Genomic DNA, 27,752 nt, shown 5'->3' on the forward strand with positions numbered 1-27,752 from the left:
TCCGCTCCGCACCGCTCCGCACCGCACCGCACCATGATCGCCTCCCACCTGCTCGCGTACTTCTTCACCGAGCTCAACCATGACCAGGCGCAGAAGGTGAGGGGCGGCGGGGGGCGGGGGGGGGGACGCGCGGGACAAAGGGGGCGGCGGGGGGGGGGAGGGGGGAAAAAAGAGGAAAAAGGGGAAAAAAGGGAGAAGGGGAAAAAAGAGAGAAGGGGAAAAAAGGGAGAAGGGGAAAAAAGGGAGAAGAGAAAAAAGGGAGAAGAGGAAAAAGGGAGAAGAGAAAAAAGGGAGAAGAGGAAAAAGGGAGAAGGGGAAAAAAGGGAGAAGGGGAAAAAAGGGAGAAGAGAAAAAAAGGGAGAAGGGAAAAAAGGGAGAAGGGAAAAAAGGAGAAAAAAAGGAGAAGAGAAAAAAGGGAGAAGAGAAAAAAGGGAAAAGGAAAAAGAAAAAGAAAAAAGAAAAAGAAAAATGAGGAAAAAGAAAAAAAAGGAAAAAATGAAAAAGGGAAAAAGAGAAAAAAGGGAAAAAGAGGAAAAAGGGAAAAAGAGGAAAAAGGAAAGAGAGGAAAAAGGAAAGAGAGGAAAAAGGAAAAGAGAGGAAAAAGGGAAAAAGGAAAAGAGAGGAAAGAAGGAAAAAAGGAAAGAGGAAAGAAGGAAAAAGGGGAAAAGAGGAAAGAAGGAAAAAGGGGAAAAGAGGAAAGAAGGAAAAAGGGGAAAAGAAGAAAGAAGGAAAAAGGAGGAAAAAGGAAAAAGAAAAAAGGAAAAAAGGAGAAAGAAAAAGGCGAAAAAAGGACGAAAGGAAAACGGGAAAGAAAGAGGGAAAAAAGGAGAAAGAAGAAAAACAGCCCAGGAAGACGGGGAGGATGGGGGGGGGGGGGGCGGAGGCGCCGGTGTGGCCCCGCGGGCCCCTGCGCTGCCCCCCCCCCCCCCGGGGCCGCCGTGCGGTACGTGCCGCGGCGGGCGGCTGCGGGACCCCGCGTGGCCGGGCGCCCCCCGCGGGCCGGCGGTGCGGAGCAGGAGCGGGAGGAGGAGGAGGAGGAGGAGGAGGAGGAGGAAGGGCGGGGGGGCCTCCGCTCCCCTCCCCGGCCTCCCCCGCGGGCACCGGGACCCCCGGGACGGCCGCCCCGCCCCGCGCAGCACGTGTCGCCGCTTCCCGCCGCCGGCGCGGAGCTACCGCGGGCGCGGAGCATCCCCCGGAGCGGGACCTTCAGCCCCTCGGTGGGGGGACCCCCCCCCCCGCCGCCTCCCGCAGCCCCCGGGCCACGAACCGAGGTCCCTGCGGGGAGCGGGGCCGGGTGGGGGGTGTCCCCCCCCCGTACCCCCCCGGGCCGGTGACCGAAAACACTATTTCCCCCCTCGATTTGCGGGTCCCCACCGGGCAGAGCCCGTCCCCATCCCCATCCCCGTCCCCGTCCCCATCCCCGTCCCCATCCTCGTCCCCATCCCCGTCCCCGTCCCCGTCCCCGTCCCTGTCCCCATCCCCGTCCCCATTCCTGTCCCCATTCCTGTCCCCATCCTCGTCCCCGTCCCCATCCTCGTCCCCATCCCCGTCCCCGTCCCCGTCCCCATCCCCGTCCCCATTCCTGTCCCCATCCTCGTCCCCGTCCCCATCCTCGTCCCCGTCCCCGTCCCCATCCCCGTCCCCATCCCCGTCCCCGTTCCCGTCCCCGTCCCGCGGGTGGGAGCGTTGCTCCCCAGCGATCCCTTGAGTTGGGGCACCCCAAAACCACGAGTGGCCCCGTTCTCCCGGGGCCGGCGGAAAGCAACCGGCCGTTGTCCGGCTCGGACAACACGCGGAGGCCCGAAAGAACCCCGGTGCTAAAGAAATGATCCCTGGAAAAAAGAACGCCGGCTGGGAATCTGCGCTCGAAGGCTCGGGCTCTTCCCCCGGTGTCGGGGCACCTATGGGTGCACCTACGGGTTTCGGCTCCGAGGCCTGAGGTCGGGCAGCGGTTCCTATTAGTGGGGTGACAGTGCTCGGGATTTGCGATTGCCCCCCTACAATAAAAGGAAAATGCGGAGAGCTCCGGCTCGCTCCCTCGGCTGGCGCCGGGGCGGCTGACGGGGAATCAGAACTCGCCGCGTTGGCCCTTCGCCTGCGTTCAAATAGGAAGTAAAACGCGAGAGGTGGTTATAAAAAAAAACCCCAACCCACCCGAGCGAAGGGCAGAGAACTGACTTCCCAACGCAAAGCGATCCGGAGGGAAATACGGCCTCGACTTCTCCCTCCGCTCGCGAGTGTCCTGGGGTTGTGCAACAGCCAAATCCACGGGAAGGGGTTGTGTAACCCGACGGCAGAAATAGGGCAGCGGCGCGGCCCGACTTCGGCTTCTCGGGCTCCGGGCGGCTTAGGAGTTCCTTATCGGGCGCTGGAAATAATGGAGAGGGAAGGTGTTGGTTTAAGGTATTCAGCTTCGTTACCCATTGGGAAAAGGGCGTGCGAAGCCTCGGGAACCGGCTTCGTTTTCCTCCCGGCTCCGAAGCCCAAAGAAAATAGGTTGCTGAGATGTGGCAGGGGAAAAAAAATAACACCCAGGCGCCGGCGGTCGGGGCTCCGGCTGCTGCGGGAGACGGCTCTGCCCTCCCGGCCCCAAAGAGCCGCCTCCACAACTGGATTTTCTCTGGGTTATTTTTAAACGAATGCCGGTGAATCCGGCCGGTGAGGCAAAGCCGGGGTCGGCGCAGCCTCCGGCGAGAGCGGGGAGGCAGCTGGGTTTCCGAGCTGGATGCTTCCGCCGTGGATGCAAAAATCATTCCTGGCTTATAAATCCTCCCAGGCGAGGATGGGGCGGGGGGGAATCCCCAGCACAGGGAGATGCAGGGGCTGGAATTCTTGGAAAGCTGGGGTTTATGTCTGAGACTGTATTTGGGAAAAGTTTTCCGGGCGGTACCTTGGGGTGCGTTCGAGTCGCGCGTCTTTTTGCTCCGCATCGGCCAGAAAAGGGGCTCGGCCGTGGGGAGAAAGTGCCTTTTCCTACAGCTGTGGTTTGCGTCCACATCAGGGCCTTGAAAATAGCCCCAAAAATAGGATTTTTCTTCCCATCCTCGATACGGAGCAGCTTTACCCGCTCCGCTGCCCTCCTGGGGGGATGTCGCACGTGTCCCCAAACTCCTCCTGCCCCGCTGCCAAGTGGGTTGTGGTACCGACTTCTCCGACCCCCAAGGGATTGTGCAAACTTTAATTAACCTCAGCGGCGTCCTTTGAGATCCCGGCCTGAAAGTTTGCCGTGGATGAACCACCTTCCCTTCGGATGTGCCGGCTCGCGCTGGGTTTCCCGGTCCCTGAACCTCAGCCTCGTCATCCGACGGGAGGAGCGGGAGGCGATGGAGCTTAATAACCCGGCTGATGGCTCTTCTTCCCCGTCGCTCCTTCGAAAGAAGGAAAAACTGGCGATGGAGTTAATTTTCCCGTATTTGCGGCCGTTCCCAAGCAGGGGCAGGTTTTCCTTGGTTTTTTTTTTATTTTTCCTTCGCAGGGGGGATTAGTTTTACCCGGCTGATTCCTCCCTGGCTGCCTCTCGCCGGCTCCTCTGCGGCTGTGGGAGGGGTGGCTGATTGCAAATTCCTGGAAACCAACTTAACAGCTTCACTTAAACCCGCCAAGGTCAGCGACGGGACGGCCTTTCCCTTCCTTGGCACCTCCGGGGAGCCCTCACGTATCCCCACGCTCCTCGACTTCACATCTGAGCTACCCTGGGGAGCCCGGGCAGGGACCAGCCTCAGTTTCCCCAACCGTGGCGGGATGCTCCCGGCATCCCAGGCGGAGCAGGGGGTCTCGGTGCCAGCGAGGCTTTCCGATCCGGCAGCGCCTGAGGGGGATGCTGCCTCTTCCACCTGCCCCGGAGACCTTCTGGGTTTAAAATGGGTTTAAAAGAGGCGAGAAAGTGGACGCGTGGGCAGGGAGGCGTCTCAAAGGCCATCTGGGGCTGCTGGGGGCCGGGGGGGAGCTGGGAGCGGTTTGACGTCTCCGACTCCCGAGCTGGAAACCAGAACGTTTGCCCAGTTTAAACTGGGCTTTTCAGGGGGTTGCGGAGCAGTGGGGTCACCCGAGGACGGGTTGCCGGCGGCCGCCGATGCTCTGCAGCGTGATTTCTTCGCCATGTGCCTCGCTCCACCTCCAGCGTGGGGTTCAGCTGCCGTCCCGGGGGGGCGAGGACGGGGAGGAACCGGCCGAGCAGGAAACCATCTGACTCACTCGGGTTCAAGATGACTCCGGGCGTGTGTCATCAGAGGCTTGGCCGCGGCGGGGAGGGCACGTGGGGTTTAATTCGGCGCGGGGCCCTCAATAAGCAGCCAAGGACGTGGGTGCTGCCGGGGTCAGGGCTGGCGGAGGGTGGGTGCAGCCCAGCATCGGTCCTGTGTCACCAAAGGTGGGGAGGTCGGGGAAGGGGACGAGCCGGTTCCCGGCGCTGAGTCAGCCCAGGCTGGGTAACGGCGCGGGGATGGGGAGCGCTGGTTTCCGATACACGGGGGCTGAGGACGCGGCACGGGGTCCGTCCCGTGCTGCGGTGCCCATCCCCGATCCGACAATAAAAGCTGCCAAGTGCGTGCCAGCTTACAGTCCCCAGCCAGGAAATAAACCACTCTCCGTGCTGGATGCTTTCCCGCATTCACCCTGCGACCTCGGTGAACCTCTGCCGCTCCCTCTGCCTCAGTTTCCCCGAATCCGTCGTGTTCCGCCGCGGATCCGGGCAGGATGGGGGCACGGCTGCTGGCTCGCCCTGGTAACCGCTGGGTGCTCGTACGGCATCCCCCTCTGAAAGAAGCAGGGAGAGAGGCGGTATTCCGAAAACCTTCAGTGATTTTTAAAAAAGCAGCATGTTTTACGTTAAAAACTGGGGTAGGGAGGGAAGTAATGTAAAGAAAAAAATAATTTCAGGCAGAAAGAGAGAGGAGAGCCCTGGGGAGAGGATTGACTGTGCACACTTGTGGGTTAGGGGTGCTCAAGCCTTCCCCCAACTTGAACATCTCTCTGTTGTTCTCGTACACCACAAATATTTGACTTTCTGTTGCCAAAAAGGGGAAGAAGCCAGCCCAGAAACCAGCTAACCTCTCCCAGGGTTATGCTTTTTCCCCCCAACGCTGCCGAAATTATCCACATCCAGCTGAAAACTACAGCGAGCAACTAAAGAGGAGCAGCTTCCCCTTCCCAGAACCTGGGATCGTTAACGGGAAAGACGTGGCCGAGACCTTTGTGCATGAGACTAAACCACCCCGAGTCCTTCCCCTTCCCCGCCGCCGTTCGCCGGGCAGGAAATGATTGCGCTTCGCCGGAAGCCGCTGTCAACGCTGTAATTTCCATCACCGGCAGCAATCCTGCCCCACGGCCCCACCGAGCGATGGGGAAAAGGGTCCCCCGCTACCGTTGCGAGGGGAACGGCATCCTTCATCCTCCCTGCTTCGGACCGCTCGGACCGTCGCACCGCCCGTGCATCCCCCCGCCGAGGCGGGACAGCGATACGGGATAGATCTATCGGGGAGGGTTTTTCCACTCCTGCAAGTCGCTGCGTTGGTGGGACCATCTTGTAAACATATAAGCTGAGGGATTCATTTTTTTCTCCGTGGATAGTGGCGTTGAATTGGGATGAAGTTATTCCCAGGCTAATATATTTGCAGCAGTGACCCCGTAGGGTCTAGCCCCGATGGGAGGACTAAGAGGAGGCTTCAGGCTAAAGAACGTCGTCCAGCCCTGGTGCTGGTGCTGGAACCGTGAGTTATCACCGTCATTGCAAAGGCAAACCTGGCTTTTGGGGTACTTTAAGCTCAGCTCAGCGCGGCACAGTGCCGCCGCTTCCAGCTGGCGGCAAAAATTGGGCAACTTGAGGTTTCTTCAGCCTTGGGGCGGACGGACCTTACCCAGCGCTGGCCTCGCAGCTGGGAAGGGCGACGCTGGGCACTTCCCCAGCACCCGGCGGCGGCTGCTCGGCGGAGACGTTAGCCGAGCCTTCGGAGACAGCCCTGAGCTAGGAGGCGGGGATTTGCTGCCTTTTAGTTCCAAAAAATTGCGTCGAACTCGTTACACCCGCAGCGGCTCTCACGATCCGGTTCTTTAACAAAACGTCCTGCCCTGGGTGCAGCTGTCCCGGGCGGTGAGAACGCCCCGCGCTTCCCAGCTTAAATCTGTTCCTCCTCCATTCAGTTTAGATTTCCTCAGGGAAACGCCATTATTTATGATGGAAGGTTTCCAGAACTTAAATTGCCCTTTTCCGGATCCTAACCTAGTGACTTTATTTATTTGGAATTGGCAATGATCTTAAAAAAAAAAGGTTAAACGACTGCGAAAGTTGTTTGTCTCGACAGCCGCTCACGCTTTGGTGCTGCGGACTAAATTCCCCTCTCTGACCCGATCGGTGCTGTGACTCGAGGTGCGCTCGCGGGCGGGGTGGGGGGTAACTGGAGGAACGAACCAGGCCATGGGGCTGGGGAGCCCTGGGCGTGAAGGTGGCCGTGGCTCTTCCGTGGGGGGGGGTCCGGGGCACACCGAGGTGGTCTCGCTCGGGAAGGAGCTGAGCTGCTGCTGCCCAGGACGCCCTGACCTGCCTTAGCTGCCAAGTGGGACGGCGTCTACGTCCGTAGAAGATGATCCAGGTTTTAAAGGGCTTTGGAGATTAGAAGAAGGTCACCCTGTTTCTCATGCGGCCGATTATTCCTGGTACGGCGAAGACATGGGGAACGTGCGGAGCAGTGCATGTCCTGGAAAAAGGAGGTGATACCTCCACCTCGTTTCCCCGTGTTGGGATTTTGGGGGCTGGCGGGTCACGCACGTAGCAACTTCACCGCCCCGTGCCCCGGGCAGGAATGGAGGCGCAAACGACGATGGCTTCTTGTGCACCCACCTTCTCTGGGACGAGATCTTCCCCTGGCAGCGTCTCGCCAGCCTAGGAGGAAGAGCGAGCAAAGTCAGGGCGGCGGGCGGGAGAGAGACCCGGCAGCGTGCGGTTCGTGCAAGGGCGAAGCTCTGCTGGCGCCGTACCCCGCCGCTGGGACGGGGACACCTGGTTGGGACCCCATCCCCGCTCACGGTGCTCTCCCCAGGACCCCCCCGACCGCCGTAGGCTGCCGAGGGAGTCCCGTGAAGGAAGGGCTCAGGGTGGGGGGTGAGAGGCTGATGGGACGCAGAGCACCCAGCGCCTGCCGGGTTTGTCTCTAATTATCACCGGCACCCAGGGCAGATGCTGCTGGCGAGGAGACGGGGTCCGGTTGAGGTCCCCCCCGGTGCCAAGGGGCAGGTCGGTGGCTCACGCAAGCCCGGTAACGCCCGCTCTCCACCTCACAGCTAAGAGACGGGGTTGGGGTGTCTGGCGTCGACCGATAACCAATAACCGATAACCATCGGGGCAGCCAAACGGGAGATTTCCTACCCTGGGGCTGGGGCGGAGGTGGGCTGCGGACCGGGGGCCCCTCGGGAAGCTGGAAGAGGAGGGAGAGGGTGGAGGTGAGCTGGGGCAGCGGCGGCCGCCTTCCCCGCGCCCGTGAGCGGAGCCTGGGTACATGGGTGGCAATTTTCAGCAAGCGAAAGTAAATAGGAGGGGAAGGAGGGGAGTGTTTGACTTCCCGCTGCTGGGGTGGATAAGGAGGAGCTGGTAAACAGTCGGCAGCGGGAAGCCTCCAGGTTTCCTTATCCTTATCCTTTCCTCACTGGTCTCCCAGCTGGCGGGCGCTCGCTCTCCGCTCCCCATCAGTGGGAAGGAGCTGAAAGAACCAAGAGAAGTCAGGAGGAGGTTTTACCCATCACACGGGCGAGGATGCCATTCCCCAGGGAATAAAGCATCTCTCCCGGAGCGTGCTGGGCCGGGCTTCCCTCCGTTCTCCAACCTCACCGCAGCGAGCGGAGCAACTGGGGACTCGGCTTCCAAATTCCCAGCAGAGCTGGGAGGGGGAAAGGACATGCTGGAGCATCCCAAGCCCGAAACGCAGGCAGCCAAAACCACAGCAGAGCTGGTTTTTTCAGCCCGGGGTCCGAGCGGCTGCATCCGTGTCCGAGCGGCTGCATCCGTGAGCGAGGTCACGCTGGGGCGGATGGCTTATTACTCGCCCACAAAATGCCCATTTCCTATAGCGTAGCCCTATAAAAACCCCCTTCATGCCCGATTTCTGATGACCTTATGTTACGTGCCTACAGACAGGTGAGCGAGCTGGGTGGAGTTTTCCTCTGACTTCGCAGGACTTGCACCTGCCCTTTAATTAATTTTAAGTGAAGTTAATTGAAACGGGGCATAGTTTGGGAGCTGGTAGTCTGTCCGCCTCTCCGTTTCCCTTCCCCGCTCCGGCCGGGCTGCGGGGACATGCACGGCGCTAATGGCTGGGTCGGGGAGGAGTTCTTCCATGCCTTTCCCAGGGAAGACAAGACGCTTTGATGCTGTTTGTAGGAGCCGGGCATCTTCATAGCCTCAGCGTAAGGGTATAAACGATCGCCAGGAGCAGAGGGGGTGGATTTCTTCCCTTTCCGGCCACGGCACCCACTTGTGTCACACAGCGTTGTTTGCTCAAGGGGGTTGAGTAGCTCTCGGCACCGTAACCCTTTGTAGGGGTGATCTCAGCAGGCAATAAATGAATGGGCAGTGGATTCCTGCCGAGCATCCCTCACGTAGGAAGAGGCCCTGGGGGTCAAGGTCGAGGCACGGTGCCGTGGCGGCGTAGGAAGGGCTCTGCAGCTGGAAAACCTCCGGCACCGACCTCCTGACTCACGGCCCGGGCAGGGAAGGTTGTCGAGTTTGGGTCCTTCTGTCGCAACTTGTTTGGGTGCCCGTAGGTGAACGAGCGGAGAAGATGCCGCAGAGCATTAGGAGCTCCTCGGGGTTCGGCGTTCCCAAGTTGGCACCCGTCCGGGCGAGGGGACGCTGCCGAGGAGGGCGGGGGGGTGCGTTTGGTGAGCTCTTTGGAGAGCGGCCCCGGATGCTCAGGAAGAGGTGCAAGAACGGCGGCAGGCGTTATCGGCGTGCCTGGAGATAAGCTGTTGCGGCACTGCCGGCGGCGCCGTGTCGGCAACGTGCCGGCACAGCCGTGCCCTGCCCTTCGGGGTGGGTCACAACCTGCTCCTGCTTCTTGCATCAGCCCCAGCAGACGTGTGGGGGGCTGAATGCTGCCCTGAACGTGTCACGGGGGTTATGCCCGTGTCCCCAACCCTCCAGCTGACTTTTTGGCTTTATCTCTACCTTTCAGATCGACAAGTACCTCTACCACATGCGGCTCTCCGAGGAGACCCTCCAGGAGGTGTCCCAGCGTTTCGGGAAGGAGATGGAGAAGGGTCTGGGAGCAGATACCAACCCCACCGCCTCGGTGAAGATGCTGCCCACCTTCGTGAGATCCACCCCGGATGGGACAGGTACCCTGAGACGGGCAGAGCAGAGGGAGAGCGCGGTTGGGGAGGTCTCGGTAGGTGCCAGCGCGTGCCGGGAGGGAGGGCTGGGGCCACCCATCCTCAACGGCACTGCCAAAACAGGCACGGCACCCACGGACACCTTCACGCATGGTCCTTGGGGCTTCATCCTGCTTCTGCCGAGCGAGGTTTAGCGTGGGGACAGGTCTCGTTCCCGCCTCCGTACTGGGACTGGAGAGGGTGCCAGTTCCCGCTGGTGGGAGGGAGGGTGGGAACCAGCCCTCGCGTGCCTTTCCTGGCAGGACGGAGACAGTCACGGGTCCGGCTCATCAGATTTCATTAGTGCTGAAGCGGGCAGCGGTGCCAGCCGCTCTCTGAATGCCACGAGGGCCACGGGAGGAGAAGGGGGCTCTCCAGACTTGGCTTCTCACAATACGGCCTTTCTGTCCGCTTCCCGTGCCGGCAGGAGCCGGGCTGCCTGCAGCACGCTCCCAGCCGGGCGCATCCCCGTTTCGGGCTCTGGCTTGTTCCTCTCAACCCAAAAAACCGCTTCCTCGAGCATCCATATGGGAAATTTCCTTGTGCCTCCCTCTCCTAGCTCAGTGTTTTGGGAAGGAGCTTTATCATGGTCCCTGCAGCATCGCCCCTTGCCCGCCGGCACGCAGCGGGATGCGGATGCCACCCAGGACCTGCCGAGTCTCCCGGTGCTCGAAGCCGGTGAAGCGGTCCTGGCTGTTGAAGGGTGAGGAGGGACAGAGAGCCCCGAGCAGCCGGAGCTGCCCCTGGCTCCGCATCCGGGCTGGCAGCAGCCCCGGGGAAAGCCCCTGGGCCGGTCGGTCCCGTTGACTGAAGTTGCTCAGAGTTGTGGTTGCTCCAGCGTCAGCACCTTCACGGGGGTCCTTGCAAAACCTCGGTGGCAGAGACTGCTGATATCCAGCAGGAAAGGTGGATAAAGAGGAAGGGAGCTGATGGAAAGACCCATCTGCCCTTCCCTCCCCATCCCCAGCTGTTTTGCCACCGCTGTATTTTCTTACCCGGCTTCCGGAGGGGAGCGGGTCACAGAATCACAGGATCACTATGGTTGGAAAAGCCCTGTGGGATCATCCAGCCCAACCACCACCCCAACCCCACCATGGCCACTAAACCATGTCCCGCAGTGCCACATCCACACGGTCCTTGAACCCCTCCAGGGATGGTGACTCCACCACCTCCCTGGGCAGCCTCTGCCAGTGCTTCACCGCTCTCTCCATAAAGACATTTTCCCTAATATCCAGCCTGAACCTCCCCTGGCACAACTTGAGGCCATTCCCTCTTGTCCTGTCGGTAGTGACATGGGAGAAGAGACCAACACCCCCCTCCCCACAACCCCCTTTCAGGCAGTTGCAGAGAGCGATGAGGTCTCCCCTCACCTCCTCTTCTCCAGACTGAACACCCCCAGCTCCCTCAGCCGCTCCTCATCAGACTTGTGCTCCAGACCCCTCACCAGCTCCGTCGCCCTTCTCTGGACACGCTCCAGCACCTCAATGTCCTTCTTGGAGTGAGGGGCCCAAAACTGAACACAGCATTCGAGGTGCGGCCTCACCAGCGCCGAGTACAGGGACACGATGTCCCGGCAGATGTTGTGGCTGGAGTCTCAACCGACCTGGCCTTGGCGGGCAGCGACTGGGCAGACTGGAGTTGCCTCTCCCGAGAAGCACGCCGAGTTGGTGCGAGCCTTCCAGTTGAGTGATGGTGTTAAACAGGGCGTACCCGAGAGTTAGCCCTGCTCAAAGAGCCAAAAATAACCCATCGCCGCTGGCCGTCCGCTCTCTTGAGGCAAGGACCAAGGTGATGAGCTGAAGGTCTGCATCACCGGCCAGCTCTGGGGGGGTGTTTGCTGGTAACATCTCGGTGAGGTCTGGGGCAGCGGTGGCATCTCCCAAGTCCCTGGGGAGTCACGGGCATCACAGAATGGGTTGGGTGGGAAGGGACCTTTCAAGGTCATCTAGTCCAACCCCCCTGCCATAAGCAGGGACATCTTCAAATAGATCAGGTTGCTCAAAGCTCCGTCCAACCTCACCTCGAGTGTCTCCGGGGATGGGGCACCCACCACCTCTTGGCGCAACATGTGCCAGCGTCTCACCACCCTCAGCATCAAAAATTTCTTCCTTAAATCCAGTCTGAATCCACCCTCTTCTAGTTTAAAACCATCATCCCTTGCCCTATCGCTACAGGCCCGGCTAAAAACTCTGTCCCCATCTTTCTTCTAAGCCCCCTTGAAGCATCCTTGCACCCGGAGCCGTCCTGCCTGCTGCATCCCACGTGCTCAACCCCCCCGCCAGTGCACGTACACCCAAAAGCTGGACCTGGCTGCCTGCCCCGGGATCGAGATTTCAATCTAGTTAAATATTTCAGAATATTTTTAATTACAGGGATAGCCAGAATGCTGCCCCTGGGCACGGGAACTTGCGCAGCCAAAGGTGCTGGCGGAGCGTGTGTCGGAGCTCCCGAGAGGCAGGAGCGGAGCTCTCGGCACCCTGACCCGTGTCGGGGAGAGGGTGCAATCCCTCTCCTTGCCCTTGCAAGAGCGAGCCCCGGCTTCCTTCGCCGTATCCTCCCGCTTTGCAGCTTCTCCAGTGTCCCAGCTGGCGTTTCTTGCCCAAAGCAAGCTCAGCACCTGGGGAAAAGCGGCACGGCAGCATGGAAAACGTCACGCGAAAGGGACGCTGGGGCGGTCACGGGGCTGCAGCTGCCCAGGGACTGGAAAGCGGGAGGGTTTTGAGCAAGTCCTGGGGAGCCAAGAGCTGGGATTCCCTCTATGGCTCCAGCTGGATCCGGGCCGTGATGGCTTCGGCGTCTCTGCTGTTGGGTTTTGGAGGCGGGGGGGTGGAAGGTGGCAGCTCCGGACTGCGGATACGAGCCGAGGCCAGCCCGAGCCGGGGGCTGGCAGCCAGCTCCCCTGGCACGTCGCTTCGCGAAGAGACGGTGCGACGACGGCTCGGGAAGAGCTCAACGTCCAGGGCTGCGTCCTTCCTTCCGCTTTTTATGAAGCTTCTGGGCAAAGTCCCACGCTGGCTGGGGACGACGTCCTGCTCCCACCCGCTTCGGGCGTCAGCAGCTGCCTCCCGTCTGAAAAACGGGGTGCCATGCCGGCTTTGGGGCTCCGCACCTTCCTCCTCCAGAGCATCCCTGCCCTTCCTCCCCCTCCTTGCTATAGCACGAGTTGTCTCCGCTTTCGGATTATGCCCCGTTTAATGCGCAGCCGGCGGCTCCCGGGATCCAGGCGGATGAGAGACGCTTATAGAAATACAAGGTCACATCTGCAGGTTGAAGTCAAAACACAGACCCGGCTCCCGACCGCTCCACCCTCCTCCGCGCTCTCCGTGGCTTCGCAGTGCGATAAGAGGGGGGGAGATTTCTGCTTCTAAAGCGGGATTTCTCCTAAAAGGAACTTTCCTTGCTTTGCTGGGCTCCAGCACCCACTCAAACACCCGCTATGCCACGCTTGCAGCGAGGTGGTGGGCATCCTGGCGCAGGCTGGGGGGAAAACCAGACCCCGGATGAGGTTTTCCTTGGAGCCCCAGTGCCGCTGAGCGAGGGCGCTCCTTCCTTAGTGCAAACACCACCTTATCTCCCTGCTCCTCTTCTGGTTTTTCCAGGCTTTGCCGGCGTTAGCGCCTTACCTCCTCCGCGCTGATGTTGACACAAGGATCTTACGGTGCATCCTCCGTTAAGCCCCAGCAGCGGATATCCATGGCCGGGGGGGTTTTCAGGAGGATGCTGCAGGACTTTGGTGGTCAAATCCCTGAAAATTCAAAGGATGGTTCTTTGCAACACCTTTCCCCTGGCCGGTGGGCTCAGTTCTGGCCGATAACCGGCTGCTTCTGCAAGAACAACAACTCGCATGGCCCACGGTCTTGAAAGGCGTGAAAGAAAATGCCGTTTTCACGCCCAGAGCCCCTCGCCTGGCCATTTACCGCGCTCCCCAGCAAGGAATCGCGTTGGGGAATCGCTGCGGTCGGGGCGAGTTGCTCTTTGCTGGACCCAGTTCTGCCCAAACCAAACCACCGGGTTCATCGGGATCTTTTCTTGCTGGAAACTCAGTATTTCACGCCCAATACGTCATAAGCCCCTTCGCTGCTCGCCAGCGCTAATTCAGTGGAGGTGCTGATGCGAGAACCGGGGCTTTTATATCCCGTCTTCTGCTCGAAGCCTCTCAACTTGCGGAAAGGAGGCAGGGCAGGGCTGGCGAGGCATCCGCAGGCGGGGATGGCAGCGGGAGATGCTGGGGTCTGCCTCACCCTGCATCTCCCCGGGGGCAGAGCCTGGACCCGCTCCGGCTTCTCCCTTCCTCTTCTTCTTTTATTAAGCTGATTCGACCGAGGATTCCTACAAAATGGGATTGCGGTGGGTTGGAAGCTTTGAGGTTTGAGGTGGAGGTCTGGGGTGACCGACTTCCGAGGTGCCGGGGCGTGATGCTGCACGCGATGCTGCGGTCCCCTGGCCCCGGCTGTGTTTCTAAGGAGGGCAGAGCTCCTCTGCCCGCTCGGCCCCGTGCTTTTTCCAGGGAGCGCAGGCATTTTTAAAGGCATTAAACACGTAGCCTTAGGTGGTTTGCTGAGAGCAAACAGACCCTTGAATCAGAGCTCCGTGTTTGCCCTCGCTGTTTGGTTTGTGAGCTCAGCATCGCGGCCTCTATCTTATCACGGAACGAGGGAGCCCTAATCGAAGGGAGGACCCAGACGTGGTATCGGCCAGCGGAGCCCATCACGCAGCCGTATCGCTTCAGCCTGGGAATTTTCCAAGGGAGATTTCGCTGCCTTTTTCCTCCTGCAAAGCCGCTCCACCCGGGAATCCACCCCTCCGCTTCAGCAGTCGCCGCTCGAACCCACTCGAACCGCTTGTACCTTCTCCCGTGGCCGTCGAGCGGCTTATAAAGGGGATTTTTGGTTGTTAGGTCGGGTCCCGCTGCTTGGCGGCGAGGGTCGGTGGGTGGCAGGCCAAGGGAAAGCCTCGCAGGGGTGGTTCAGCCGAAATACCGGTGGGCAGGACGGGAGGACAGCCCTGTCCCCGGCTCCTTGGGCTTTTTCTTTCTTGGCACGTCTGTTCCTCCCGGGTTCCCCGCGTTACCTCCAAGGAGCTGAGCAACCTGTGACCCTCTTGGCTCCAGCATCCTTAGCCCTGGCGTATTTCTCAGCCCCCCGAGGTGTTTTTCATGCTCTGCTAGCCAGAACGGCATCTGTGCTGATGGCAAGGGAAGCAGAAGCACGGCTTGACCCGTGGTTGCGGCAGAAATGCCAGCGGTGCCCAGCCAGGCATCGCATCCAGCTCTGCCGGTCCGTGGCTGAGGCTAAATCCCCACGGTGGGCTTACCGGTCACGTCAGGACGGCGAGGAGCTTTGCTGAGGGTTTTCCTGGTGCGTTTTTCAGCATCCGCGTAAAGGGACGTGGCCAAGGCATGCCCTGTGGCTGGCAGACAAGCTGCAAAATGAGCTGCCAAACTGGTTTAAACCTCATCCCTGCAAAGGGTCAACGCGGGCGTGAGGCGAGGAGGAGGAATGACTATCCAGGGTTTGAGTGCCCCAACGCATGCGCTCGGGCACCCCGGTGCTCCGCCGGCTCCCGTGTCATTCTCCAGCCCTGTGAGCGCTGAAGAGGAGGGCTCTTGGCTACGCTGCCTCGCTCAGAGCTCTGCCAAGGGTGTTATTTGAGGAGGGATGAGTTGCAAAGCTGTGATGGGGTCCAGGTTTGGAGCGCTCTGTGGTTCTGGGTTAACGGCTCTTGCCGGGGGGGTGTGCGTGTTGCTCCAGAGATGAAGCGAGGGTTGGCCGGAGGCCGCACAAGGACTCGGCTGAACTTCAGCTTTGGTTAAAATAACGGTGTAACTGCCTCAGCATCTCCTCGGCCCACCGGGACCCCAATCTGGGGGTCTAACCTTAAACCGATGGGACTGCAGCAGGAGCATCGCAGCCTGCGATGGGGGGCTTGGCGTGAGCGGGTACCACCGAGAGCCGGGACCCGACCTGCCCTGCACCACCCCGGGGTGATGTGCGGACCCCCAGTGCTCCCCCCCTTCTCCGTCCCGAGCGGCAAGGCTGTCGAACGCTGCTCAAGACCTCTGAGCCCCTCTTATTCCTCATCTTATTTCCTCGGAGCGCGAGGACTGCTTTTACTAGACCTTTTCAGCCACAGAGGGGCTTTATAAAGCTGCTCTCAGCCCCGGCTCCGTCGCCATCCCCGGTTCCCTCGCCCCGAGTCCTCGGAGGGTCAGCCCCAGGAAAGACGCCAGGACAGATGGACGCCCCGCGGGCTTGGACGGGCGAGCTGCCTTTTCAGCTGGAGTCACTGGAGATGCTGGCTGGCCTGGTGTCATTTGAATACTAATAAACCACACTTTTTGTTTCAACTCTAGCCCCTTTGTAAAAGCATCGGCGGGCACAATGCGGCCCCCGGGCGCTGTAATCTGCCTGGGGGAGCCAGCACAGCACATTTAATGCATTCAGAAATCAAACAGTGCTGATAGAGGGCTTTCCCCCATCCCTCTCCCCACACCGCTAGGTATTTAAAACAGCCAGCTTGGCGCTTTTCCCGCATCCCAGGTTCTCCGTTGGTCCGAAATCCCGCGAGCTGCCTTGGTGCCTGGTACAATAAAAACAAACCGGAGGTGAAAGCCGCAGGGCTCAGCCCTTGCGTCCTGGAGGCAGCCGGACCCGGGGATCCTCTTGGCCAACACCGACGGAGAAACTCTACAATGAGTCCCCAAAGGTCTTTTGGGTTTTTTTTCCTCCCGAGTTTTCCCCACTTACACCTTTCAATCTCGCCTTTGGCGAGAAGCCACGTGCCAGGAGCGCGCGGGATTCCTGGGGCAGGGCAGGAGAGGTTGTCCTGGACTGCGGCAGCCAAGCCGGAACATGAGGGTTTTTTTCCATATATCAAATGTTTAGCCAAACTCTAGCGTTCGACAGCTGGCTAGCAGGGTTTTATCCGCTTGGGCCGGAGATTTAGGAGCTTTCGCGAGCATCCTGCATCGATAGGGTCAGCAACGGCTCTGCCGTCTTCTTCCTTATGGAGCCTGAGGCTGGAGCTGCTCTTCCCTGGGAGCGCCATGGATTTGGGCATGGGTTTGATTGGATGGGGCCGGCGGGATCTGTCCTGCTGCTGGCAGACGCGCTCCTAGCTCGGCCACCGCCTCTGCACACCCTACGCAGGGCATCAGGATATGTCTCAAAGAGATTGCTTTGATCCCCCGTCAGCTGTGGGGGTGCAGAGGAGGGGCAGGAAATACAGCCACAGCTCTAATCAAATTAAAAATAATACAATAATAAATAAAATAATGAAAAAATATAAGAAAAGTCATACCTTACCCGCATATTTGGGAGGTGGCTGGTTACTTCCTCGCCTGCTCCAGGGCTGTCCGGCACGGGCACTGCTGCTGCCGAAAGGGACCCACCGAGTTAAACGGTTGTTCTTGTCTGGGCTCCCGCAGAGGATGGGGACTTCTTGGCGCTGGACCTCGGTGGCACCAATTTCCGCGTGCTGAGAGTGAAGGTGTCCGACAACGGCCTGCAGAAGGTCGAAATGGAGAATCAGATCTACGCCATCCCCGAGGAACTCATGCGAGGCAGCGGGGTGCAGGTGGGTTCAACCCCTCTTCCCCTCCATCGCCTGGGCAGCCCCCCAACTGCACAGCTTCCCCCCACGGGGTCAACCACCCGTCTTGGGGCAGTTCGACTGCCAGACGGGAGGGTTGGTGTCACCCCAAGACCCCGAGCTGTGTAACGGGCTCGGAGCAGCATCGTTGCTGCCGTGCCCAGCAGGATCCAGGTAGATCCTTGCCGTTCTTTGCCCGGAGCTATCAATTCCTGACACCACGTAACGGTGATGGGTGAGGACCGCGGAGGTGTGACGTGGGTGAGAGGTCCCTCAAGCGGGCGGGGATGCAGGCGCTGCTCTGGTGCATCGTCTCGGTTGGGGCAGCCGGGCGAGGGCTCACTCTTTGCCTTTTTTTTCAGCTTTTCGACCACATCGCCGAGTGCTTGGCCAACTTCATGGAAAAGCTGAAGATCAAAGACAAGAAACTCCCCCTCGGGTTCACCTTCTCCTTCCCGTGTCACCAGACCAAGCTGGATGAGGTGAGCAAAGGTCTCACCTCCGCGGGGGGGTTGTGGCTGAGCCTGGGATGCCGTGGGATGGGGATGAGCCTGGGATGCCGTGGGATGGGGATGAGCCTGGGATGCCGTGGGATGGGGATGAGCCTGGGATGCCGTGGGATGGGGATGAGCTCTCGCTGGGGGTAATTTAGCTGTGCTTTTAATTAGGCTTGTTGGGTTTAGGTAGGGTGTAAGGTCTTTGTGCTGATGGGAGCAAAAGACGTGTCCTGGGGCTTGCAGGGGTCTAGGAGGTGATGTTTAACGTGCTGGTTGCTCCGTGCTTCCGCTCTGCACGGATGCCTCTGCAGAAAGCAGCTTTTCCCCCTCCGCAGCCAGAGCTGAAGGAGAGCGGCTGTGACGGGGAGAGCAGCTCCAGCCGCCCGCAGCCAAAGGCAGCCCAGACGTGCCGAGCATCACATCCCCCCGTCATGCAGCCGGCACAGGGAAAGGGGGGGGATCACCCGCCCCGGCTGCTCGCCGTGCTCCGGGCAGCCGGGAATTGATGGCTGTCAGCTCCGCTCAGCCACGCCGGCTCTCCGCCGGGAGCTGGTGACCTCGCTGGGACACTAACCCTCTCGGCAAGCAGAGCGCAGCCGGGGCACGTGGCCCCTCTCCTGCCACCCACGGCCTCTGCCGGGCTCTTCTTCTGGCGGGGGGGGGGACTGGTGCTTTCCTTGCCCTTATCTCACCCGGCTTCCCGGGCAGGATGGGAAAGGAGGGCGGCTCCATGGCGCGCTGGCGATCCAGCACGTCCTCCCCGGGCGGGAACGTGGCTGCATTTCATACCAGGGATGGGGCAAGTCGTGTTCTCGTGCCTGAGCGATTCAGCAAAAGTAATGAGGAAGAAGATTAACGCTTTCCTCGTGGTAGAAGCGAGGGCTGTAAAAAAAAAAAAAAGGAAGCTGGGGGAGGAAGCATCTGTCCTTGGTGACCTCGTCCGGATCACTTCTCTCCGTGCCTCAGTTTCCCCACCTGTAAGGCAGGGCAGGTGTTTGCCTCGCTGAGGCATGTGGGGCTCTAGGGTTGGAGATTTCAAATGCAGTCGAGTCCTTCCCCTTCCCCCAAGGCTCAGCTCAGCCTCCGGCCGGGTGGCTGCGATGGCTCTGCTGGGTGCGGACACACCCGGTGCCTCCGGCGGCGGGGGACGGTGAGACCCCCATCCCACAGGGATGGGTCAAGGAACTCTCTGTAGGCTTGGGAACAGGTTTTGCTCCAGGGCTCCATAAAACCCAGTCACGGGAATCACATTCCCTCCCGCCGGCAGGAGCAACGAGCGACTCGTGTGCTATTTCATGGCCATAAACTTTATCTGCGCAGAGACGCGGAAATCATTGCTGATACCGCAGCTCGCAAGCTGATAACAGGGAGGGACTCACCTGCGGCGCTGCGTGTCCATCCAGCCCTTGCCTTGCACCGGGAAGTGGGTTGGGAGAGGGGAACTCTTGAGATGCGTGCCTTGGTGGGTCCGTCCTCTGAGCATTCCCGCTTGCCGTTTCTCCGTAGAGCATCCTCGTTACGTGGACGAAGGGATTCAAATGCAGCAGCGTGGAGGGGAAAGACGTGGTGTCGATGCTGCGCAAGTCCATCAAGAAAAGAGGGGTAAGAGGTTGGGTGGGTCTCCACCTCCTGGGGTGGTGGGACGGGGGCACACGGTTCCCTGGGACAGGATACTTCAGGCTCCACACCTTGGCCTCCCCCGTGACAGCAGGTCTGCTTTGGCCACGCTGACTCAGTCTCTCTCCTCCCCACCGTCTCAGGACTTTGACATTGACATCGTGGCCGTGGTGAACGACACCGTTGGGACCATGATGACCTGCGGCTACGACGACCATAACTGTGAAGTTGGCCTCATCGTTGGTGAGCTGCAGCGAGGGGGGAGAATCGGGGTCCATCTCTCCATGAACTCCACGTTTCTTGCAGGTTTTAGGGTCTTTTTGGGGAAAGTAAAGGGGATAGCGATGTTAGAAAACCAGCATTGCCCCGTGTTTGTTTTATTCTGTCTTCGCTTTTTATGGTGCATTTGGCTGTTGCTAATTACGGGGAATAAGGGGAAGGCAGCAGCCTCTCTCACCGCGTCCCTGTGCTTGGTTCAGGCACCGGTACCAACGCCTGTTACATGGAGGAGATGAGGCACATTGACCTGGTGGAAGGCGATGAAGGGCGGATGTGCATCAACATGGAATGGGGGGCCTTCGGTGACGACGGCGTGCTCAATGACATCCGGACGGAGTTCGACCGCGAGATAGACATGGGCTCGCTCAACCCTGGCAAACAATTGTAAGCAGATTCTTGGCTTCGGCTCAGCCTCGGGGTTTGCTCGGCATTGTCCGTCCTCCCGTTGCGCTGGCGTTAGTGGGACCGAAGCGGTCGTCCTAGTTAACTAGGTCACCGCGTCCTCTGCCGTGCCAGCTACAGCAATGCAAATAGGGGCTGTATCACAACTTTGGGTTGGTATGCCCAACTGAACCACTCAACACCTGCTTCCCTCGCGAGCCTTTCACTTGAATGTGTTGATTTCTGTTTCTTTCCCCGGCCAATGAAGTTATCTGCCAGCCAAGGCGAACACCACCACCTAATGTCCACATCCAAGTCCTACAGAATTCCCATTCCCCAGATGGCTTCTGGCAGCATGGGTGGGATTTGGGGGACCTCTGCAAACTGACAGACCCCCTTCAGGTAGCCATAAGTTCTCCTTGCAGAATGATGGTTATGTCAACATGGCTTGATTTTTTCAGTGATGGGATAAACCGCTCTGGGAAGAGATTACCTAGGTTGTATTTGGGCCTGGAAGGCTGCCAGCTGCTTTTAAGGTCAAACCTGTGGCCACCTCACGGCACACGCAGCCAAACAAACGCATCTTGTGCTTTCCCCCGTCGGCAGGTTTGAGAAGATGATCAGCGGGATGTACATGGGAGAGCTGGTCAGACTCATCCTGGTGAAGATGGCCAAGGAAGGGCTCTTGTTTGGAGGAAAGCTCACACCAGATCTGCTCACTACCGGCCACTTTGAGACCAGATACGTCTCTGCTATTGAGAAGTAAGTAGGATCCGGATGGTTTCCTGGAGTCTCAGCCCACCTCCTGACATCCGTGCTGGAAGAAAACAGGACCCATCACAGGGCTGTCCACTGAGCAAACCGGGACACTTCAGATGGCAAAAGTTGGCTTTCCAGGCGTGAATCCTTTTTTGTTCTTTGATGTGCAGGGAGAAAGAAGGGCTGCAGAAAGCCCATGAGATCCTCACCAAGCTGGGCCTGGAGCCATCTCATGAAGACTGTGTGGCCACCCACCGCATCTGCCAGATCGTCTCCACCCGCTCGGCCAACCTGTGCGGGGCCACCCTGGCAGCCGTGCTGCGACGCATCAAGGAGAACAAGGGGGTGGACCGGCTGCGGTCCACGGTCGGCGTAGATGGCTCCGTCTACAAGAAGCACCCTCAGTGAGTCCATGAGGATAGGCAAGGCTGGTGGGGAGAGAGGGTGAGAGCACAAATCTCTTCCTGCCGACAGCGAATAAAGCTTGGCGCAAGCAGAGCACCTCCAGATATTCCCCTGGGCACCTCCGTTCGCATCCCAAAGGGGTCCCGGTCATTTCTGACCCCAGAGGGTCACATCGCCTGTGGTGGCATACTCAGGTCCTCTTTCCTCCTCCGTAGCTTTGCCCGGCGCCTCCATAAGACAGTGCGGAAGCTGCTGCCGGACTGCGAGATCCGTTTCATCAGGTCAGAAGACGGAAGCGGCAAAGGGGCAGCCATGGTGACGGCGGTGGCCTACAGACTGGCCGCCCAGCACAAGGCACGGCAGAAGATTTTGGAGGCGCTCAAGCTGAGCCACGAGCAGCTCCTGGAGGTGAAGCAAAGGATGAGGATAGAGATGGAGAAGGGGCTGGGCAAGGAGACGCACGCAGAGGCAACGGTGAAAATGCTGCCCACCTACGTGTGCTCAACTCCAGACGGGACAGGTGATGTACCATGTGTATAAGCCCACGTATGTCCTGCGCAGGGCAAAGAGCCAGCATCGCTGCTCCCAACGTCTGCACCGCTTAGGGAAGGGCTGGGACCTTTGCCGTGGCCAGTTCCTTCTTTGCGGTGGGAGTGGCACAAAGTCTTTGAACCTCCAGTATGATACCGGGAAAAGTGGCTGAGCCTCCGGGCCATTCTGCGCTTGACTTAACACAAAGCCTGGCTTTCACTGGGGTTTTCGCCGCCGCAGGTTTCTCACCGCCATTGTCCTGGGTTGTGCTCCCAGTTCTGTCGGTGGCTTGGGTGTGCGCCTGCCCCTTGGCTTGGAGCCCCGTGATCTCCCTGGGTCTGGAGCAAACCTCTCCATCCATCGCCTTCTTACCTGTTCTCCATTCCCTTGGTTTCTGGTCCTCTCCCAGGAAGAGGGCGGATTCAGATCAGCTTCGTGCCTCGTTCACAATGCCTCTTGTCGTGATGTCTCTCCTAATGATTCTTTCTTGGGTTTCAGAAAAAGGAGATTTCCTCGCCCTGGACCTGGGAGGTACCAATTTCCGTGTGCTGCTGGTGCGCGTGAGGAACGGGATGAGGCGTGGTGTCGAGATGCACAACAAGATCTACTCCATCCCAGTGGAGATCATGCAGGGGACGGGAGAGGAGGTGAGGATGGGCAGCTGGAGGTGGAAAAGCAGGGCATCTTCCCTGGGGTGGCAGCAGAAGTGGCAGGCAGTAGTGCTGGCTGAGCACGGGAGCGGTTTTTGCCTTACTCTGCTTTCCAGGGTGCAAAACCAGGAGCGTGGAGAAGGCTGGTGCTCTCCTGCCTTTAGAGCAGCGAGTTCTGCCCAAGGCTCTGGAGTTTGAAATGTGCTTTAGGAAGCCCGAGACTGGTTTTTAGGTTAGAAATTGTGTTATTCCCATACATCGCTGAATCCCTCCCCGAATCCCACACGCTCCGCAAGGGCAGATAAGCATCATCCCTGTTTCCCAGATAGAGAAACCACAACACAAGCAGTAAGAGATGTCTCCAGAGTCTTATTTGCAGATGAAAAGAGTTTTGCAAACCACTCCAGGCGGTGCGCGAGGACGGGGAACATTTCTAGCGGATGGGCTCTGGGGATTCCTTGCAGAGGGACCGGATTCCCGTGTCACCCCGGGGAAGCGGGTCACCTCCCCGCTAGCCCTTCCATCCCCTCTGGGTGCAGTACGGGACCTGCGAGGGGGAGGTGTCGCAGTGATAGGACCGCATTGTCGGTGGGGAAGAGGGTGAAAGAGGAGCTGTTTCGGCTTGCGCACCTCACGCAGCACAGCTGAGCAGCATCCCGCTCTGTTCCAAGCCCTGTTGGCTTGGGAACGGATCAACATCTCCGGCAGGTCAGGCAGGCTGGCATCCCGCCGAGTTTCTTGCCCCGTGATGGTAACTTCTCCTTTTGGCTTTGTGCATCCAGCTCTTCGACCACATCGTCCACTGCATCTCCGACTTCCTGGAATACATGGGAATGAAGGGCGTGTCACTCCCACTCGGATTCACATTCTCCTTCCCTTGCCAGCAGACCAACCTGGATGAGGTAACCCCAACCCACCTGGTAGCGCATGGCCGGTACCCAGGGCTGGCTGAAAAGCCAAAGCACACTGGAAACGCTACGTACCGGCATCAGCGACCACGGGGCAGGTCAGATAGAGACCAAGAGCGGGGGGAAGCAGGAGCTCGGAGCTGCCGGTGCTTCCGAAAAGCCCCCTTGCTGCATCAGAGCAAAGGCAGATCCCTTGAGCTCTGGAGACAACCCAGCTGGGGCATCCTCCACGCGCCGGCAGTGCCCGCCGAGAGCTGGTGGACGTGGGGGTGCTGTCCCTCCCGGCCAGCAGCCTGGGTGATTTACCGTGGGGTTATTTCCACAACAGGGGATTCTCCTGAAGTGGACAAAAGGTTTCAAGGCGACCGGCTGTGAAGGAGAAGACGTGGTGAACCTGCTGAAGGAGGCAATTCACAGGAGAGAGGTGAGTGTCCACGTAGCTGTGAGAAGGCAGCTGCTTGCTCCCACACCCCGGCTCTCTTCGGCATCTTTAATTGGCCTGTAAAACAAATTAATGGGCTGAGCACAGGGCTAATGAGTGTCTGAATTTTAACAACCACTTTTAGTCATCACTAGAGGTTGGATTTTCAGCCCCCGGAGCTAAGAGCTGGCTTCTGGCCAGGGCTGGAGCAGACTTGTCTCGCCGTGAGTTAGGGAGACACCGTGCTCCTCTCCTCCGCGCAGACCACCCAGAGCTCCTGCCCTGGGGGCTGTTTCGGGCAGGGCTGGCCCAGCGTGCCGGCTCCGCTGCGGTTGTGTCTTGCTGCAGGTGTCTTGGGGTTTGGGCGTCCACCTGCAGACACGTGGGGCTGCAGGAGGTCTGTGGGTGCCTGGAGGACACCCATGCTCAGCAGACAGGTCCTTTCCCAGTCGTGGGAGCAGACAGCAGCGTAGCAAGCGGTGTCCTCCAGGAATAACCCACGCAATCCCATCCCTCTGCAGGAATTTGATCTGGACGTGGTCGCGGTGGTAAATGACACAGTTGGCACCATGATGACCTGTGGGTACGAAGATCCGTATTGCGAAGTTGGGCTGATAGTCGGTGAGGACTGACGTTTTCTTAGAGATCCTCTGCCCGCGGTCCCAAACCTGCCCCCGTGGGGTGCTCCCGGCTGCAGAAGGTGTCTGAGGGCTTTTGTCTTGCGTACGTGCCCCGCTTCTCTGAGAGCCCGCTGAAAGATGCCTCTCTCTGCAGGCACGGGCAGCAACGCCTGTTACATGGAGGAGATGAGGAACGTGGAGCTGGTGGAAGGGGAGGAGGGCAGGATGTGCGTCAACATGGAGTGGGGGGCGTTCGGTGACAGCGGGTGCTTGGATGACATACGGACAGAGTTTGACTTGGCAGTGGATGAGCTGTCTCTCAACCCTGGGAAGCAAAGGTGCGTGGTGGCTTTGGGGGGCCGGGAAGGGACCCCCGGTGAGGCTGGGAGTCCAGGAGCAGTTCAGTGGTGCCCCAATGGCCTCTTGGATGATGAGCAGGGCAGAGTCTGGCTTTGTGACACACCGACGGGTGCCTTGTCCCCTGCCTGCGGGGTGGGGACCGTGCTGCTGGATGTGCTCCAGGGTGTCAGGCCAGGGGGTTGGGTCACAGGCATCTGGCGGAGGTGGGATCCCGATCCAGACCCAGTCTCCCTTCTTGTCCTGATGTCCAGCCTTGCCCTCTCCTTCCCAGGTTTGAGAAGATGATCAGCGGGATGTACCTGGGGGAGATCGTCCGAAACATCCTGATGGATTTCACCAAGCGAGGGCTGCTCTTCCGGGGACGGATCTCGGAGAGGCTGAAGACCAGAGGGATCTTTGAGACCAAGTTCCTCTCCCAGATAGAAAGGTGAGGTCCGACAGGCGGGACGAGCACCAGCTCTGGCCTTACAGCTGCAGATCAGAGCAGAGACGTGGTTTGGGGGAACATGTTCCCAGGGCTTGTGGGAGAAGTCCCAAGCACTCAGTCTGGAGCCAGGATGACATAGGGTGGGGCAGCGCAGATAAGTCGGCAAAATCCACATGGTTCTGACAGCGCCGGTGTTGAGAGACAAGGGAACTGTCTGGGGTTGGCAACGCAGACGCCTCTTTATCCTCTGCCCTGGACAGAGAGGGGACACAGGTTCAATAGCTGTTGTGCTCCGAGTCAATGGCTTTGTCCTGGAATAGCCTCACTGATTAGGATGTGACATCAGAGCCACATCCAGGTCTGAAAGCTGAGGTTAGAGGGGAGCTGTAGAGTCCCTCCAGTCCACGTCACCCCAGCCGCGAGTCCCCGGGCCCTGCAGGATGTAGATAAGAAAGGGGAAGCCACGCGTTCAAGTTGCTCCATCTCCTAATGCTGCCTGGCCCTCGTGTCCTCCCCAGCGACTGCCTGGCCCTGCTCCAAGTCCGCTCCATCCTCCAGCATCTCGGCCTGGAGACCACATGCGACGACAGCATCATCGTGAAGGAGGTGTGCACGGTGGTGGCCCGGCGGGCAGCTCAGCTCTGCGGGGCCGGCATGGCAGCCGTGGTGGACAAGATCCGGGAGAACCGCGGGCTGGACTTCCTCAAGGTCACGGTCGGCGTGGATGGGACGCTCTACAAGCTGCACCCTCAGTGAGTGGCTCGGTGGTGCGTGGTGGACGGGCGGCCGTCCTCCACGGAGGGTGACGCTGGTGCATTGGGCAGATGGGGTGCTAAGAAAGAGCCAGTGTGGAAAGCTTCAACGGGGTAGTTGGAGAGGAGAGGAGGTATTTTAGGGTCTCAAGGGCTGCCAGTAGCTCACTGATCTAAACTGTCAAGGCACAGCAAGAAGCGGCTGCTCCCTAAAGGATGGGCCGCCAAGACGGGTAACACAGCAAGGACCTCGCACCAGCCGGGTCCCACGGTACCTGAGGCCAGGTCGACCCGGAGATGGTGACCAGGTTCAGTCAGGAGTCACAGAAACACTAAGGTTGGAAAAGACCTGTAAGATCATCAAGTCCAACCATAAAAAAAAAAAAAAAGTCCAGGTCATCAGGCAGAGTCGGGGGGATGAGGCAGGTCTAAACCAAGAAGTCAGTCCACGATCGGGATCAAGAAGGCCCACGGCCAAGGAAAAATAGGACTACGCCTGAGCCGATGGCTGGTACTCCCAGGACGAAGTTGCTCAGGCAGGGACTAAAGGCACAGGGATGAGTGTGAACAGGGCTCAGCGGCCCATGGGTAGAGGGAAGGCTCTGAAGATCCCCCCAGGTGAGGCTGGTCAGGTTTATTAGTGCTCTCAGGGCTTGGTGGGACTAGAGAAGGGGTCAGATTTAGTCCTGAGTGGAGGGAGAGCATGATTACGTTGTGCTAACCGCGGACTTGGGCTGAAGCGTGGAGACTTCAGCTTTCCAGTGCCTCTTACCTAGCAGCTATCTTTTCATCCATCTTCCTCCTCTGTGTCTGTAGCACTGTTTGAGACTCTGCCCAGTGCAGCTGTGATGATAGGCGCCAAGTGGTCTGTTCCTTGTGGGGCTGGCACCTTCAGCCCAAGGCAAGTTAAATCAGCATCTCTTCCTTCCTCCCCCCTGTGCCCTGCAGCTTCTCCACCGTCATGCACGAAACAGTGAAGCAGTTGTCTCCGAAGTGTGAAGTGACCTTCCTCCAGTCGGAAGACGGCAGCGGCAAGGGCGCAGCGCTCATCACGGCGGTGGCCTGCCGGATCCGGGAGGCTGGCCAGCGATAGAAGGAAGGAGGTTTGCCGAAGAGCTTGGTGTCAGCAAAAACAGGACGTTTCCCCACCCGATCCCTCCCTCCCTCCCTCCGTACACACACACACACGTGGCCTCCCCTTGCAAGCAGACTCTTAGCTTTACTTGTTCTCTTGAGATACCACCAGTGGGACTGGAGATGCTGTGTGCTTTGTATAAAGAATTGTCTTAGGAGTTTTATTGCATGCCATAAAACTGCGTATCAAGTAAAGCTAAAAGTGTCTTTTGGCTGTCTACCTACATTTCCAGTTAGAGCTGGACCTGTTCCGCTTGCAGCCTCCGTCAAACAGCAGCTCTCCTCCCCACGTCTCCTAACCACTCTCACATCTTCCCTAACAGCAGAAAGGATAACGGTAGAATAATTAAGACACTGCATTGTCACTTTACAGTAACTGGTACCTATTTATGTATGTCAGAGTCGTAGCGCGTCCGTGCTGTAGAAAGCAAACCTCTTTAAGATTGGGCTAAAGACCTCCATTAGTCTTTTACCCTGATCAAGGCTGTATTATTTCCATGAAAGTCATGGTAACTCCTCAAGCACAGGGTGCAGAATTTCAACCGGCGTGTTCGGAGTCTGCACTGAGAGATACCAAGTATCTCTGTTGGTGAGCAATACTAAAGAACCTGCTGGATCCAAGTTAGAGGTGCCCCTTTAACTGCTCCGGCAGAGCACGTGCCTGGAAATAATGGGGGACTCAGGGTCTAATCCCATTTCCCGACCTCTCACCCGCACCCGAAATAGAATGTAGTAACGTGGCATGTACATACGGTTGTGTTACACCCCCTGGAAACCACTAGCACCCTTCCCTGGTGCATGTGCGGATACAAGGAACCACCGCCAAGACGGGTCGGTCCCCTCCCTGCAACTACACAGCCCCAAATGTCGTGGCCGTGTGTCTACACTTGGCGCGGTGAGTTTGGTTTGCTTTTTGTCTGTGAAATAGTTCTGCGTCTTCAGCCTTTTAGGTGACACCTGGATTTATACACTGTATATTTATGTTTCAAGAGATCTTGCGTCTTTTTATGTACATAGTCTCGGGGGGGTTATATTGCTTAGTTTTGACTTCACCTCTTAATGTC

The 27,752-nt window shown here is 58.9% G+C and overlaps 1 protein-coding gene across 2 annotated transcripts; it reads left to right on the forward strand.

The window, feature by feature from the left end:
* Nucleotides 1-26,733, forward strand: LOC104259983 (hexokinase-2). 2 transcript variants are annotated; one of them, XM_059831504.1, is made up of 18 exons: nucleotides 1-96; nucleotides 9,162-9,324; nucleotides 16,784-16,932; nucleotides 17,310-17,429; nucleotides 18,951-19,046; nucleotides 19,205-19,304; nucleotides 19,541-19,724; nucleotides 20,328-20,483; nucleotides 20,651-20,884; nucleotides 21,101-21,405; nucleotides 21,915-22,063; nucleotides 22,849-22,968; nucleotides 23,303-23,398; nucleotides 23,917-24,016; nucleotides 24,170-24,353; nucleotides 24,647-24,802; nucleotides 25,321-25,554; nucleotides 26,503-26,733. In XM_059831504.1, exons 1-18 carry the CDS (start codon nucleotides 34-36, stop codon nucleotides 26,645-26,647), a joined length of 2,754 nt encoding a protein of 917 aa, XP_059687487.1. In that variant the 5' UTR covers nucleotides 1-33; the 3' UTR covers nucleotides 26,648-26,733. The 2 variants fall into 2 exon arrangements, with proteins under 2 accessions (XP_059687487.1, XP_059687488.1); XM_059831505.1 differs by lacking the exon at nucleotides 18,951-19,046.
* The last annotated feature ends 1,019 nt before the right edge of the window (nucleotides 26,734-27,752 follow it).

Source organism: Gavia stellata, chromosome 31 (genome assembly GCF_030936135.1).
Source record: "Gavia stellata isolate bGavSte3 chromosome 31, bGavSte3.hap2, whole genome shotgun sequence".
NCBI classification, from domain to species: domain Eukaryota; kingdom Metazoa; phylum Chordata; class Aves; order Gaviiformes; family Gaviidae; genus Gavia; species Gavia stellata.